General features: G+C 35.8%; 1 protein-coding gene across 1 annotated transcript in view; it reads right to left on the reverse strand.

The window, feature by feature from the left end:
• Positions 1 to 12,442, reverse strand: part of LOC134791636 (uncharacterized) — a 43,499-nt gene extending 31,057 nt beyond the window's left edge. The window contains exon 1 of the mRNA XM_063762689.1: positions 12,121 to 12,442. Coding sequence (XP_063618759.1) covers positions 12,121 to 12,360 — 240 coding nt within the window. The 5' untranslated portion in view covers positions 12,361 to 12,442. The remainder of the gene's footprint in view (positions 1 to 12,120) is intronic.
• Between the last annotated feature and the right edge of the window lie 5,971 nt (positions 12,443 to 18,413).

Genomic DNA, 18,413 nt, shown 5'->3' on the forward strand with positions numbered 1-18,413 from the left:
TTTAGGTCATACTGAGCAACTTTACTATGGGAACAACCCCGAAAACGCGGAAAAAAAAATTAGATGTTTCATACATTTTGCTGGTCTGATGTTGACGTTTCCTATGGGAGAGTCAAATTTTTTTTTCGCGATTTCGGGGTTGGTCCCATAGTAAAGGTTGCTCAGTATGACCTAAACATGAATGGATCTCTTTCTTGGCCTTTCGTTCTGATACATACTGTTTTTATTAGTATGTACCTTTCGGCATTTGTATTCCAAATAGGTACTAATAAAAACAAGGATTCATGACTTATTCTCTATATTCCCACCGTCCTTATTAAAACCTAAGTCAGACTTTATTGATTTCAACATCTTGGATTGCGATACATCTCGATTAAGCTCTACTAGTTGCTGCTCTAGCTGTTCTAGTTTTCACAACAGTTTTATGCCTTGAGTTTTCCGAATAAACGCACGTCAATATTTATATAGCACGTCGTTTCCGGTCTTAAGAAACATATGATATAAGCAAATATATATGTACACGCCTGCCTTTACACGTAACGGAATGAATAATTAAGTCACAACAAGATATATGCGATGCTACAGATGTCTAAGTTAAGTCTGTAGTATGGCAGCGCCACCAAAAACGTCATAATTTCATCTAGTGTCACCAATCCCATGAATTTGTGTCGTGGACTCGTATTCGGACCGGGATCCATGACGCATTTCTTTAGTTTGCTTTAGGTACGGTGACAATATCACACTTAGTCGTTGCAAATTTTCATTGGAGCTCTTGCTGTACAGTACAACCCACGCATTCAAAATGCCTTTCGGTCGACGGTAAGACTTTTTTTATATATATCGTTATTCTCGTTTCATGTACTCAACCTTCAAGTAATAGGTAGTTCATACCGAATTCAGCCGATCTAATAAATACTGGTCTGAACCTACGCAATCATTATCTGGGCTCGTTGTTCGACTTTCCCGTTAAGGCATCGATTGCGCACTACAAAAACTTATCAAGTACTAGACCTCCGACAATCTACAGGAAGGGGCTTCAGGCTTTATAAAGCTCAACTTTATTTGATATTGATTTGACATTATTACGCACTGCTTACAGCGGAACTGCGTGAGTGTATCAAATAAGAATAATAATGAAGTTTGATTTTTAAAGTTCAAAGGTGACAAATTAAACTTAGGATACATTTAAATGGTTTTTACTTTATTTTAAATGGTAGTTGTTGATGTGTTTTTACATAGATCATAACCAGTGTGGCTACTACCAGGTTGGCACTGACATAAGCGCTAACGTCTACGTAATTTACTTTCTATGCATCTCGCTCGTACTCGCATATTAGTGCGAGCGAGATGTATAGAAGGTAAATTACCTACGTAGACGTTAGCGTATAACTGCCCGATTCGAATTTTAAGATACGTCAATTAATAGATCTAGAAACGATATGGATTAGATGTGTCAGTGTCAGATAGATATTTCTTTACACATTACCTTACAAAAAATATTTAAATAATTAGGCATAATTTAAAATTAAACTAAATACCAATTAATAATTTCATAAGATAAAACCGCCGTAGGTACCTATCCAAACCGACTTATTAAAATCTAATTAAGATAAAAGCCAACAATCGACATTCCTGAGGCAAACGTCAAACGTCTGTCAAAGTGACAATAGGTAAGCCGGCCTTGACCCGATCTGCCAAATCCAAGGTCAATAAGTAAGCCATTGTTGATTGAATGTATATTATCTGTCTATGATTGAGTGAGTCATGTGCATGAATGAGTGAATGATCGAGATTCGAGTGCTCATTCAATTCAAGGATGATATTGATATGTCATTCACTGTTTATTTGTTTTCATTCAAGTGTAATAGTAATAGTACCAACCAGAATAAAATTAAGTATGAGTGATTTTTGCGAATATTTCGCCTAGGTTATTTGTTAAGTAAATCGGTTATATTTTTAACTAAAATAATAGAACTTTCATATCGATATGGTTTTACCTACCGCAAATTGGGGGGTGGCATTCAAATTTTTAATAAATGTTTGTGATTTTATTAATTTGACATTACTCATAGACCTCATAGTGCATCACACTTACACATCATAAATATCTGGGAGACCGAGCTTCGCTCGGAAAACATATAAACACTCAAAAATGCGCGTTTTCCAGAGATCAGACCTAGGTAAATCGATTTATCGCCCCCGAAAACCCCCATATAGCAAATTTCATCGAAATCGTTAGAGCCGTTTCCGAGATCCCCGAAATATATACATATAAATAAATATACATATAAATAAATAAACAAGAATTGCTCGTTTAAAGCTATTCGATTAATTAAGAGGCTTTTGTAGCCTTAAAGTGATGTTTTTAGAATGCCAGAATATATGACTCTCAATTACTTTTCTATGCCAAACCATTTACTATTATAGTAGTTTTAATTGCTCCGCCTGTAATCGCCCACACCAAATCAGCTGAGATTCTTCTTATTGTCTCGAATAATAAATACAACTGACTCATCCAAATAAAAGATACAAAAGAACAGAAAGCTAATGCAAGTACCCGTTAAGTATCAATTCCAGCGTAGTAATTTATTAAAACGTAATAAATAGGTACTATTAGTTATTTTTGGACAACTAATCGTACACTGTATTAACAGTATTTTATAAAATAGGTATAACGTAACGATTTTCTGCCTCGTAGACCATAAACCGTTATAAGGCTTCCGTTTTTCCCCGAGATACCCCGACACAAAAGTGTTCAATATAAATTTAACATGATTAATTCTGTGTTTGTTTTTGGGTCATTCCACCGTTTCGGGTGTTACACTTAAACTCTTAAAATAAGGTTTTATTCGATATTGTAACAGGAACTAGGAGGTTATAACTATTGATTCATCTACTACTTTGATAATATTTTCTGTTCCTGTACACACATAATTAAAGTATAAGAGCAATAACGAGATAATCACTAAAATGTAGCTGTTTCGGGCGTTACGGGAATTGGCCTATACCTTCTGACCATCAGTACCAAAATGCATAATTTAGCGAATTTTGTCAAGTAACCTCCAGTTTTATTTATGTCAAGTAATAATAGTTACTATAGTCTACTGAAACACTGAAGTAACACTTAGTATCACTTTTCAATTAATTTTAATAAAATAAATTACCTGTTTCGGGTGTTACTCATGGTTCGTTTCGGGTGTTACGAGTACGAAATTAAGACAGATTTATACGAAATTATGGCTCATTTTATTGAAATTATTGTCTTTTTAATAAATTCGATTAAAAACATAAGTAATAAATGCTGAATTATTATAAAATACATTAATCTTAACAATAAAAACTGTTTCTCGAAGATATCATAATTATTTTTCTTTCGATGCGAATATTACCGAAAATATTCACTTAATCAAAAAATGGTTGATGGTGACACCTATTCATTTTGAAAGATCTATCCAACGACACCCTACATCACAGGATTAAAGTCGCAAAAAAATTAAAAATATTTTGTACAGGAGCAAACCTAAAAAAATTTTTTTTGTAGTTTTTGTGTTACTATTTTGTCGCCATGATTGATTTAAGTATCCATGCCAAATAGCAGCTTTCTAGCACTAACCATCACGGCGAAAAGCCGGGGACTGACAGGCGGACGATCAACACGTTTCGGGTGTTACACAACTTCAAACTTTAAAACATACGACTAAAGCAGACGCTAAAACAACAACTATTACACATTTGCATAGGTTCACATCATAGCCTTTCTTTGGCAAAACATGTTTGGCTATAGTTAATTACGGGAAAAGTTACACATACTTTTATCTCTTTTTCGTTTCGGGTGTTACTTTGAGACCACAGTCTAGAATACTCTTCTAAAAACCGATTAATCCATGCTTTTTAATATTTTTAAATACAAATTATAAAATTACGATATTTTACCTGAAATAACTGCGGGAAATTTGTAACAGTTTACAGTTACTTTCTTTTTAATTAGTCTTGCCAATATCGCTGTATAAAATTAGTTTTACGCCTATCATTTAAACGTTGCGATCAAGTACATGAAAAACATGTAAAAATTGATTTTTTTTCGGTATTTTTTTCTGACATGAAGGTTTGGTATGTTTTCTATGGAAATAGGTTAGTGTTGACTTCTTAAACGAATTTTCATTTTTGAACCCTTGGTAGCGTTTATTATGGAATGACCCTTTTGTGGCATCATAGTTCCCAAACAGAAAATTATTTCAATGCGGATTGAAGTGTTATCATATAATTGAGACTGTTTCTTGCTATTATGCTAAGTATATTTAGTGAAAATAAAAGCAATTTTCAGCTCTCATTGGGACTATTGACAGTAGTGATGAGTCGGTTATGTATGTCGTACTAGTTTTCACTTATACCGCCGTTATTTTAAATGAAGGTTAGAAATGCGTTTGAATGTGCATATAAAAGTTAAGTAAGGTAAACGTACTAGTGCTCGACATGCTAATGCCCAATAGATGACACCTTGATAACACGTTGGGACCGCATCGAGCACCTGGCCGCGTAGCCAAGATGCCAATCGCTTACGCTCCGTAGCGATCGAAACGCAACTGTCACTGTCGCGCTAATATGGAAGAGTGATAGAGAGACATAATGCTTTTCGTTGTCGAAGCGATAGCGATTGTAACCTTGACTAGGCCGGCAGTACGTTTACCTTATCTTAGCTACATTACGTATGAGAATGAACAGTCTGAGATTGAATTAACTAAGACAAAAATCATTTTTTTCGAAGGGACTGTCATTGCATATCAACGCAAAAAAAATGCATATCATTAATTGATTACACTTCCTGTACACTTAATTGCCACTGATTATATCGAGCCATGTAATCATTAATTGACTGTAATCACAGGTGTGACCTAGTATGTAAATGAATTAATTAAGTTGTAATATGTGTCTCACAAGATTAACGTAAGGTATGTATTATAATTATTAGAGGAATACTTAGAAAGCCATATTACTTTCCAATTCGATAAGATAACGCAATTTTTCTATAGACCATAGAGCGCACCATGTAGCTTGTTATACAGGCTGTTTCTTTAAATTGAATGCGTAACATTTTAAGGATGACACACGTTAGACCGGGCCGTGTCCGGGCCGTAGCTTCCGGCGCATCGTTTTCTATGGAAAGCATCACGTGATCGCCTGTCATGTCATAGAAAAGTAAGCTCCGGAAGCTCCGGCCCGGACACGGCCCGGTCTAAGGTGAGTCATCCTTTTTAAAAAACAGACTTCTAAAGGATGACATATAATATTAACCCTTTAATACGCGCTAGCAACTGTATGTTAATGTAAATAATTATGATAAGTCGGTGCCGGTTCTGTCTGTCGGTTTTGCGGATTAAGTAACATACCAGTAATTTACTTTTTTTATGAATTTGCATGTATTTTTGTTTACCCCTAATAAAATAAGAATTACCGAAACTAATTGTCTATCTAGATAAGTACCTATTTCTGTTTAATTAGAAATAATAGATAGAATACTCTTTATTGGCACACCTCAGTAAAAAGATACAAAAGACAAGAACAATAGGTTATTTTCCTACTAGTCAAATCAGTTACTTTTTTAGAACTGTCAAAACGATTTGCTAATATGGAATTTATATGAAACATTACATCGTGACGTCACGGTCAACTCATCTACTTTTTATATTTCTATCCGATTTATTAAATAGAACTTGTGTTTAAAAATAACTCCTATCTGTGTTTTTCTAATAATTATCTGGTGCTTTATTTCATGCATGGTGTAAAATAATTTATTTTAAATACAGTATAAAACCCTATTGATTAAACGTAGAGGCAGACAACAGGCTAAGCTTAGGTAGTTACATATGTATATTTGCGGCGATACTTATGTTGTTTACTGTACTTACAAGGGCCATTTTGTTTGATTAACCATAACTATATTTTATTAACCATTAAATAGAGTTTATACCAAGAGACACTATTTAAGAGTTGAAAATTAATGATTATTTTCATTTATTTTATTTAAGACACTATAGTTTTGTAAAATTAAATTATCAAATGTTAATTAACAACAACTCGTTACTTCCGTTACAGGTCAATAATCGTATCAATGTCAGAACCCATTAATTAAACAAGAATGAGCATTAAATTACCAGCTAATGCATCGATTAATTTATTCAATATCGTATCACATTCTCAAGTCAGTTTAAAAAAAAATATAATTTTAATTCCGGCATGTCTCGTGGGGCTGTGAAAAAATTGACCTTTTAAACAAGATCACGCTTAGTTTGGGGAAAACATGAAGGCCAATTATTTGCAAATCATGCAATTTTGTACAGGTTGCTCTAAAAATGCATAAACTGTGGGCTATATTGCACAATTACACATTGAACATACATACCCATTATTCTACATCTCTTCACGGAAACATACTCGTAATTTTGAGCGTTTTTTTCCAAATAAGTAGCTATTAAAATGTCTCCTAGATAAATTCTTATCCCTGTACTTATGCAACCGTCGAATCTCGAAAATCGGTTATTTCCGACCGTGTAACAAATTAGAAGAAATTGTAAGTTCGCATGAAGTTCTTAATTGGCCCGACTGTGTAATAATTATCGAGTGTTTCATAGAAATTTTGCAGTTTTAGTTTTTGGTCTACTTTTACAAGAAGAAGTGTTTTAACAAACCTATATTATTACATATGTTTACTCATATTTTGCGATTTAAATCGCAAAATAAGCACATGGATGACGGTCGCCAATTTTTTATTTTATTCTACAGCTACCAGCTCAGCTGTGCCCGTGAATTTTATTCATGATATACCTATTAGGTACAGTTAATATATTTATATATAAGTATTTAAGATATGTGGGATATGTCCGCAAGTACTTTATATGGTGGCCCGGTGGTTTCAATATACATATTACATACTACCAACTAAGATTTTCTCGAGGGATTATTGTAAGAAATACCTATATCGGTATTTTTCGCAAAAAGTTCCAAAGTTTTGCGATGTGACGAGGTGTATTAAGGACAAGTCGAATCTGCCCCCTGTTTGCACCATTTCCGTCGTAGGTAGCGCCTACACCCAGTCAAGGACATAGGACATGATCGTGAGAAAACAGATCTATGACGTCATAATGGTGACCTATCTCGTGAATAATTGTTGTAAATATAGGGCGGTGGGATTCGATGTAATACTCGTATGGTGACATTGAGAATATGTATAATGACACTACAAATAAGAGTAAAGTATAAGCTTCTGAGGCGGATTACTAATAAAGATTAAAGTCCGTCGAGACGAGTTGTGAATGGAAATGAAGATATAAATATTTTAAGTAAGTACATACAATACACTTATTATCTAATAAATTACTATTACTGATTTTATCTTTACTACAAAACACCAAGCACCAATTCTGTTTCAAAGACTTATGTTTATGCTTTTACCTTGCCTAAAATGCCTAGGAATTAGGGCCGGAACTTAGACAGATTCCCTTGACTATTTACTTTCTAGGATAAAAATCGAAACAATACTAAACTTTGTTAAGGTAAGTAGCATTGTTTGCAATCTCTGCTAAATAAGTTACTGTACAGACATCAAATTTTAGTGGGCAAACAAAATTAAACGGCCGGTAGGGAGTTCCAACATCAAAAAAACTAAATTTTCGATGCTTTTCCCACGTTCTAGTGTTCTAGAACAGGATAACCTTGCGGATCAGGATAAGCGGTGATTCAAAGTGGGTGGCTGAGTGGGTTGTGACTTGTGACAGGCACTCGACTAAAAACGTCGTGCATACTAAATTACGCACGCGTTTTGCACGAAAAGGTATCAGATTACAAGTCGGTTATATATTATGTATAATTACAATCCAGCACATGGGAACATAATACATATACCTATATATCGACTATAATTAACCCTACATTCATATTTGTAAGAAATCGAAAGTAATTTCAATTAATCAAATACTTTATTTGATAAATTAACTGATTACTTTTTTCACCATTATCATACTGTTACTGAGTTAAATTTATGTTTGGAGATGTTTATTTAGCTAGGTACCTAACCTAACAGTATACCTATATTAAGACAGTCCTAATATGTAATTGTTTTGCTTGTGTAAGTTAATGGTAAAATAAATTAAAAAATCTTTAAACTAACTAATTTAATTCCAGTTGCAAAACTGCTTATTATGATAATGCTTCTTTTTGGAATATCTTTCAAAAGGAGTAAAGAAGTACAGATGCACAAAGGGCGCACTTAATACCCGAGACATTGTCAGTCAATGGTCCCATTTACCTCCAATACGCTGTGAGAGACGCCATGCTCCACAATTCTACATACCTTTTCGCTCATTACGGTTACGTAAGGACGGCTGTTACATATGCTATAATAGCTTTCTTTGGGCCCAAGGGTGTCCCGTTGTATGGATTATTGACAGCCCACTTTCGCAAGGGACTTACAGGCAATTCGACATCAACGAGCCAATAACAGTTTTGAATGAACTTCAACGAGCCACTTTAGAGAAACTTGTTATAAAATAGGTTTTTGTGAAACTTTAAACGGAGAAATGTTTGCTCGATTTAAAATTCTCGTGTCTTTTAGTTGTATCATATATTTCTCATATATTTTAGTCAAAAATATATAAAAATAATTAATTACATACCACGGGCGTAGCCAGGGGGTGGTTTTGGGGGTTCAACCCCCCCCCCCCCCCCCCCCCCCGAAAAGTTCAGAATATTAACATTAATAGAATATTTTATGTACTTTTAGTCGTTTTATTTTCTTGAACCCCCCCCGATACTAAAACCTGGCTACGCCCGTGTTACATACATAGATCATAGTTTATCCATCAAATTAACATTTTTTTTTTTAATTTTACATATTGATGGAAATTATCTTACTTGTTTTTTTTTCTTTTAACCACTCACATGCTTGATATTTTTCAGTGACCTCTATTATTATAATAAAATAAGGGTGACAGCTGGTAGCTACAGTTACCAAAAGCAAGTGAGTGGTTAAGTAGGTATAATATTAACGACTAATCCATCTATTTTTTTTCGTGATATGCACATCTATAACAAAAATATTCAATAAATATCTGGGAGACCGAGCTTTGCTCGGATAACATATAAAAACTCAAAACTGCGCGTTTTCCCAGAGATAAGATAAGACCTTAGAGCCGTTTCCGAGATCCCCGAAATATATATATATATATAAATAAGTTTTTGGCAAAAATTTAATTTTTGGTACAAGCTTTTATCGCTGACTGTACTTTTCTTACGACAGACAACTAATACTCATCGAGACAATTCTAAAAACACCTAACACAATTAGGTTGCGTTGTTTCATCACAGAGTTCCTATGGCCACCTCCTGTCTCCATCATCAGATCAGCTCGATGGTACCATAATATTGCATTGTCAGCCGATTTATACATGCATGCAAAATTTCAGCTCAATCGGAAACCGGGAAGTGGATCAAATTTAACTTGCAAGATTTGATTACAGAACGACAGACTGACAACGGTCAGGTGAAACTAAATAAAAGCTTGTAATAATAACTAAGTATACAAGAATTGCTCGTTTAAGGGTATAAGATAAGATGGATGGTGTTTAGCAAAAATGAGTCATCCCACATCCATTTTGCAATAAAATGTCAACTTTATGCGTCCATTTTTTGAGTTGACATCTTATTGAAAAATTAATGTGGGTTGACACATAATTGCTTAACAGCATCCAGATAAGATACAGACACTTCCATATGAAATCTGTCACCTCCATAAAAAGCATACCTAATCGTATTTGGCAAGGTCTTAAACTAGAGCACAAAAACAAATAATTTATATCTATAATAATCTATCAAAGTAGCAACTACTATAAATGATCGTAACAAACTCCTACACTTCACTATTATTAAGATTACATACATGTCTATGATAGATAAAAAACATACATACATTTTAGAGAAACGAATTATTATTTATTACCTACAGTAATACGCTTAATTACTAATCTCATGTTAAGATACGATTGCTATAAAAGGATATGGTTTAAGGTGATCATGTCCTTATCTAGAGACGATTTAAAAAATATATAATTTCAAAACACTGCTTGGAATTATAATGTCATGGTCTTTTGTTTCAGAACTTAGATCTTTAATCTAGAGTTTTATAGGCAAGGAAAGCTTTTAAAAAGTTTTTTTTAAGTTTTTATAATTATAAGAATTGAATTGTATTTAATTACTTATGTACATTTCGTACGGAACCTAAAGTACCTACCTACAGAACCTAAAGTAGATCAATAATAGGCATAATCCCAGGCGATTCAGTCTGGTCAAGTCCGTAAGTTCAATGAAGCTATACTAGGGTCGGGTACGGGTATATGTCGGTGCTACGATCGAACATAACAGTTTGACTTTGAAAAATTCTATATTAATTACGAGAAATTTAAATTTGGACAGAGATTGATATTTTAATTTGACTCCGACAAGGCTTAAATTTATCAGATCAAGAATCGAATCCAAGATATCCTTCAAAATAAGCAATTGCAAGGCTCAATTGATAGTTTATAGGTAGGTCTAGTGAACTCTTTTTCTCGACTCGACATAACGGCAACAATAGATATGTGTTAAGTAATTAATTGTAAGGAAGCTAGAAACCCGATCGTCACGGTCGCTCAGGCTACACGCCGGATCGGTCACTGGGACACTTCAGGGGGCCTAGCCAAGATGCCAATCGTTTGCGCCGTAACGAACGAAACGCTAATGTCTCTCTGTCGCACTAATATCACATGGAAGAGTGCATGATAGCGCAAACGATTGGCACCTTGGCTAGGCCCCCAGATCTTATGATCAATATGTGACTTGAGTCAATGAGATATAGTTTATTGGTGACGGTTTAATTGCGCTTATAATGTATAGGGATCTATTTATTCACAAAATGTTATCGAAATCTGATGAATATGAAAAAAACGACAACAAAATAAAAATCGGCTCAAATGGTCAGAAAACGATACCAAACTGTGAGCATGGCCTTACAACTAATACATTTGCTTTAAAAATGGAGCATTCGAAAACTAAACAACTTCGCTTCCGTTGGTAACTTAGTCAGTGATTAGCATGTCAACAACCACCACAAAGAACCTAATTTGCTGTGGCAACTTTAACATGACAACCCGAACACACAACTATAGCACTTGTTCCTTTAGCATAAAGTCTCCATCAACTGTCATCTTACATCGTTTTTAGTTTGGACATACCAACCCACTTACTTTCTTATAACATTTCTCGTTCGAAAGACAAAAGAAGCTCATTATCATGGGTGACAAGTTTTTAGGTTTAGTTCAAATATTGCATAATGAAAGTGATGTAATTTTGTGACAATGATCGACGCCCGAGCTTATCCCGACAAGTCCGGTAATATTCAGATCAATTGTGTAATGTTATCAATCAAATTTATGTAACGAATGTCACACAAGACTAACATTCCTTAGTAATAGTATACCTTCCTCCAAAGCGAAAATAATACTCTCACTCGTATATACTCGTATATACTCGTATGTACTCGTATATATTTGGGTTATGTGAGTATGATTGATTAGTTGAAAATCATACTTAGTTCGAAATCACTGACGACGCTAAACAAGAACTATGCATGTTCATTTCAGACCTCGGTTTATCCCTATGGGTTGAAAATTGAGATAGTTCGTATTTATTGTACCTAAGTACATATCTTGTAAAAAAATCTCCCTTCTATGGCGTCCATTTAAGTTTTTCTTAAGTATTTTTTAAATCGTATTCTCTTCTTAAGTATCGCAATTTATCGGTAAACTTCCTTGGCGGTAAAAATAAATATTTTTGTGAATTCAAACTAAATTAATTAAATATACTTGGTCAAGCAAATCTTGTCAGTATATATAAAAAGGCGGCAAATTTAAAAAATGTAGGCGCGAAGGGTTATCGTCCCATAGAAAATTTGAATTTCGCGCCTTTTTCTACTGACAAGATTAGCTTGACCAAGTATAGTTTCATACTTTAAAACACATTTAGTGCTAAAAAGCATAATTCCTTTAGTCTTTTTTTTTCTGTAGGCAGGTAAGCTCGTGCGTAGGTACTTACTTTGTCGACTTCAGCAACTCTCAAAACAATCTTCAGCCTCGGATTATCTTTCCTGTACTCCTTCAGCACACCGTCGAGTTTGTCCCCCCTCGCGTCGCCGTGGTACACGAGGTGTGTGCACTCGGAAAAGCCCTCTGCGCGCGCGCCGTCAACGTAGCAGACGAGGCGGGCGGCGCCGGCGCCCGCGCCGCTCGCCGCCGAAAACACCGCGAACGCGGTTAAACTTAACAACCACAACATTTTCGCTTAAACTAAAAACTTAAATATACATAACGTTTTCAAATTTCGATTCGATTCGATAGTCTTTTTTTCGGTACGCGCCGCTCGTGTGGTGTGCGCGGTAAGAGTGAAGCAGGAGGCTGCGCGAACGCAGTCATAGGCGCCCCCGCCCTGCGCGCGCAAGGTCGCCGTAAGTGGAGCTTGCACAAATCGTATGTCAAAAATGCCACATGTTACGCGGGCGATGCAAGTCGGGCGGAATTTTTTGAGTGTATTCGAGTTTCAAGTACATGGCTTTGGCTAGGTCATTTTTGCATATTCGGTGGACGAAATTGCGAATAAGCTTAGGGTCACTTGCGCGTTCCAGGGTTGGGCAACTAATTTGGAAGAAAGTTACAATGTAACCCTATACGAGTATATATAGTTTCAAAACAAGTTACATTTTAAACTGAAATAAATGTCATATACTAAGAAAAAGTGACCAAGGCCTCTAGTGCCCCAGGCTGGAATCGAACCAGCGTCCTCTGCTATCGCGGCAGGTGCCTAAGCCACTCGGCCACCCTGGCCAGCCTGGGGCACTAGAGGCCTTGGTCACTTTTTCTTAGTATATGACATTTATTTCAGTTTATAATGTATATAGTAGTGTTTCTACTTGATAAAAACAAATGAAAATATTTTCCGAAATAATTTAATTTGTTCAAATACTTAAGTTATATACATTTTGTTTGCCTTCCAGTTGGAGGTTTTGGAGGAATTGGACAAGGTCAATATTGCAATAGCCTACGTTACGCTTTATTTTTATTTGTTTCAATATTTTGGCACGCTCGCCTTTGACTCTCGGCGTAGTCTCGTGAATTTGAAAAGCATTAATTTAAGGAGCATTGTATCAGTTCCGCGTTACGAGTCATCCGACCCTGACATTACTCACTGTAATTGCCATGAGTGCAACATGACAGCTAGGTCCGCTTTATATTATGTATCTGGACTATGGTTTAATATTAAAGTAATACTAATTTTATTTAATCTTTTTATTTCTGAACAGGTTGGATTTTTGAGGTTTGAATCTATTAGTCAATCACGCAAAAAACGATTGAATAGATTTAGCTGGAATTTGTCTCTTCCCAACTAACCGAAAAGCGTGAAAAATTTGTTATAGAGTTGAAGAGTTGTAAATATAAAACTACTGATGTGCCGTCGGAAACGTTCCAAAATTGCGAAATTTCCACGTTGAATAATTTCGGAAACTTCTCGGATTTTTGTACGGGGATCGAAATTTTCCGTTACCAAAATGAAATTTCCTATGAAATTTTCTTGAAACTTTCGACAACTTTCCTAGTTTTTTAGTAACTTTTCGCAACTGACACAACTGTAATTCGCTGTTCGAAATTGTAAAGCGTTACTGTGATAAAATGCCTAAACATAATACCACTAACTACCACCTTTAGTTAAACATACTATGTAGGCGTGAAATGCAATATATGTATACTTGCATAATTAACTTTCATTGGCTCTTAATAATAGTGTTAATTGAGACTTCGATGAGGCTTTGTTGTTTTGTCCAAGTGCTTAATACAATGCCTTGGTACAATGCCTCAAGGGCCTATTTTAGATTTAAGCTAGTTATTAATTTCGTTTAGTAGTACCACTGTATATATATTGTATGTAAATAAATGTTTTATTAGTGCTTAATTAAATAATAATGGGTGCATGTTCTTTAGATCAATAAAATGCAATTTAATCAAAAGCTGATGTTATTTTGTACCCGTGTCATTGTCGATAGAGTTCACAGATAAGATCTACGAATTGACTGAGGGAAAAAGGGAAAAAACAAAAATCGATATTTCGTTATCTGCCGCTTTATCGCTCTTGTGTAAGTATTGCGTATTCGAGAGATAGAGAGGCGGACAAATAAATTTTCTCGGTAAGTACCTATTAGGGCCTCTGGCACCTCTGGTAACAATGCTGTTGTACCTGCATGGATATAAACGCTGTGATTTTAAAATTTGAACGTGGAAGGATCTTGTGGAGGCCCTATGCACCTCCGGGGTGCCCTAGCCTCCTAAGGCCTAAGGTCCTACCTATAATACTTATTCAGTTCGATGAAATTTAAATCATATTCAATTGGAACAGAGTCGCATTTGTTTTGTATCCTTCAATTTTCAATCAACTCTATTCCCTGCACTAAAGGTTCAAATTTCGGTGGCAAATTCTGGATTATTCATTTGTATGGCTGGGCCTTAGGAGGCTAGGACAAACAACAACAACAACAACATTTTATGGTTCTTATCCCGACAAATTGCGGCTCTTTAAGCTTCATTCAAAATAAAATTTGGAATATTCACATCAATTAAATCAACATTTGTGCCTCTTTAATATAGGTACCTTATACCGAGGATTTCTGCTGTGATTATATTATATGTATATTCTTATATATATGTTTCCCGTCCACTGCCGCAACGCTATCTAAGTCTAAACATGAAGCTAATAGATTACGTGTATGACGGTACGGTCACACGTCACACCTACTCGCCGTGTCCCACATCAACCTAGTTAAGTAACGATACACCTGTCTCAAAGAACTAGTGTCTATATTATAGGACACTTTGAATGCTTTCTTTTAAACTGACATTTCCAAACAACTGTATACAGAACTTAAGTTATCCGTATAAGGGTATCGTCTCATTAAAGACGTATTTAGAATAGGCTTTTTAAAGCATACCTACTTACTACAAACTTCATACGTTGTCGATCGTTGTCGATCGTAGTCGGAGCGACACGAATAATGTTTTTTCATATCTCATGCTCTGAAAGTGGGTCGTTGTTGTTCTAAAAGGTGCGCAGAAAGTGATACGTTTATGCTCTAGCGCAGAAAAGTGGTGTACTCCTCTGCGTCCCCGTCCCACGAACAACTGGGTGGAAACAAAATGGAAAAATAGTCTTTATTTCCTCGCCTGGAACAATTGGTAATTGTTTAATTTTACTAATCCCACGTAGATCCTGGTTTTTTAAAAAAATATGTAAGTAAATTGTAAAAAACAAATTATTCTTGATTTCTTTCGATGAATTTTATTAACTCGATTTCATAAGGCGGGAACCAAAAGGAATACACCAAAAATATTTTTTTAAACCTTACACTTGCGTAAATGAGCAAAGGCAGAATCTTATACAGCCACAGTTAAACGTTTGTACGATATTAAATTGGTTTTTAAAGTTATTTAGCACTATATTCATGAAAATAAAATACAACATAAAATGTTCTTATATTATTAATTAAATTGTTATTTAATATTTAAAATACTTTTATTATGTTATTATGTGGTGCGGCGCACCAAGGTCGCGGTGCGGTCCGGTAGTGTGTTGCGGCTTGTAGAACGAAAAAGTATAAAATTAAAAAGTAAGAGGCAATCCCGCTGATTTTCATACTATAATGAACAAATCATTTTAAAATTACTGCAGTTTGTTAAAAAATGTGTGTTTTCCTAAATATTGCAAACTAAATGATTTTCGCTAGGGGTTATTAATCTTCACACATGTAAAGTCTCCGATTGCAAGTAAGTCCTAAGGAAAAAAATCATGGCCGTAGGTCTATTGGGTACTTCAATTACTGATTTTGCGAAATTGCCTTGTCTTGTTTGGTTTCCTCGCATTCGATATGAAAAGTAGAGTGTTTAACTCGGGTGAAAGGCACCATTTCCGTCTCGGACTATTGGCGCTCTCACTGCGTTCGAGCGCCAAACTACCTCGACAGAAATGGGTGCCTTTCAACCCTTGGTTAACAATCTACTATGGTTTTTTGTAACCTTCGTAAATTTAAGGGTCCATAAAGCGCGATTTGCGAGCTTTAGTTTGCGGCTCCTTCGACATACTAATTATATGCGGCCTTTCTAGAGGTACACTTACTCAGGTGTATATTGAAGAGATTTATTTTATGAAAACACGTTTACATACATGACATTACAGTGTATAACTAATGCGCCATGAAAGTTAGTTACATTTAGATTAGACAGTATTATGATATATTTATAAGATTGACTAAATTATTACAGTTGAACAACGTCTATCATCCATCCTCTCACAATAAGTCAGACATTCACTGCACACAGCCGTCCATCGCCACGCAAACAAATCGCAGTCAGTAGCTGATGTCAGGAGCGCATTCAACAGTGTGAGAGCCAGAAGAAGTGGCGAGTTCTTACGCGACACAGTGCGAGCCGCCGGCACTGCCAATAAGTCGCGTCGGCGGGGCCTGAGAGATGAGGTCCTGTCGATCCAGCAGTAGAAGGTTTAACAGTATAAAGACACTAGTACCTATCTGCCCGCGACTTTGTCTACGTCATCTACGTGGGATGATGAAGAAAATTTATAAAAACCGTATCCTACCTTGGGCGCATGCTCTACCTCAGCGGTCGGCAACAAGCGGCCCGCGAGCCCCCCTGGCGATTTTGTATGTAATATTGTCAAACAACAATGTCTGTAAAAGTCCCACATATTAACAAAAGTGCGGCCCGCGTCAACTTCCTTAACTACTATGTGGCCCTTGGCTGCTAAAAGGTTGCCGACCGCTGCCCTACCTGATGCATCTGTCTGTCCGAGTCTTTGTTTGTACGTAGGTATATCGCAGATATTTATTTTTAAGGGACTTTATTTAAAACCATAAACATAATTAATATCAAACTTACAATAAAAAGTAACCTAAAATTAAAACTAGGTAGGTACCTACAAAATAAATAAAACATAACATGGGTGACCTAGCCCAATATGTTAGGCTTATATCACCCAGGTCCGAACCCTGTGGAAGGGTTCCCATAAGGCTGGCTGCGTTCCCCCTTTGGATGGCTTTTTAAGTATGTATATATTTTAATTTTAATTAATGAGTACTAAGTACACTTTAACAGGCATATGTTTTCTCAACCCATACCTACACTCCCATACTTATTTGGTGTAATACGGTTGCCCGACCTACTTGATCAGCTGTTCGGCCATAGACAAAGCCAGAGACAATAGCACGGGGAGGGGCCTATGCTAAACTAATGCGTATACGCGTGTACGCAATATGCTAATCTGGGGATTAATGACGCCGGCGCAGGCGCCAGGGATATTTATGGGTGCGTGTTTTCTTCGCTCCTTTAACAGGTATGGTTTAAGGCACGTTTATGGCTTATGGTCACGTTTTTTTATTTAAGGAACACTAACAGCAATATTAGTACAGTCGCCATCAGATATATCGGAGCGGCCGAGATGCTCAAAAATATCTGAACACGCACTCTAACGCCTTGACAATAGAGGCGTGTTCAGATATTTGTGAGCGCCTTATCCGCCCCGATATATCTGATGGCGACTGTACATTGTCTAATTAGTCTTTTTTTCTGAACAGGATGGATTTTTGAGGTTTGAATGTCTATTAGTCAATCACGCAAAAAACGATTGAATAGATTTAGCTGTTTTATAATTATGATAAAGCATAATTTGTCTCTTCTCAACTGCTGACCGCAAAGGGTGAAAAATTAGTTATGGAGTTGTAAATATAAAACTACGTGTACTGATGTGCCGGAAAGTACCTATCCAAAATTGCGAAATTTCCAGATTGAAAAATTTCGGAAACTTCTCGGATTTTTGTATGGGATTCGAAATTTTCCGTTTCCAAAATGAGTAAGTGAAATATTGCAAACGAGAGTCTGTAGATTCACGACATGGAGTGAATTAAGGACTCGAGTTTGCAATATTCATACCCCCGGCCGGAGTTACACACTATGTTTTACATCGCACTTGCGTAAAAAATAAGCGATTTTATAAAACACGAATGGAATGGAGCTAACAGCTCGCTAAAAAAACAATGGCTTTTGTTTAACAGATCAGGGTCTTTGAAAGGCGTAAAAATCGTTTGAGAAAATTCATACTATATCTGCCTCTCTATCGCTCTTGCATATTTGAGCGGTAGAGAGGCAGCTATAACGAAATTACGATTTTCAATGTTAGCAGTTGGTTTATTTATGTTTTTTACGCCCCACAACTCACATCACAATAAAGAGGTTTTAAGTTTTTATAACTAATCAAAGTAAGGTGAGATCTATTTT

This window comes from Cydia splendana, chromosome 6, assembly GCF_910591565.1.
Source record: "Cydia splendana chromosome 6, ilCydSple1.2, whole genome shotgun sequence".
NCBI lineage: Eukaryota > Metazoa > Arthropoda > Insecta > Lepidoptera > Tortricidae > Cydia > Cydia splendana.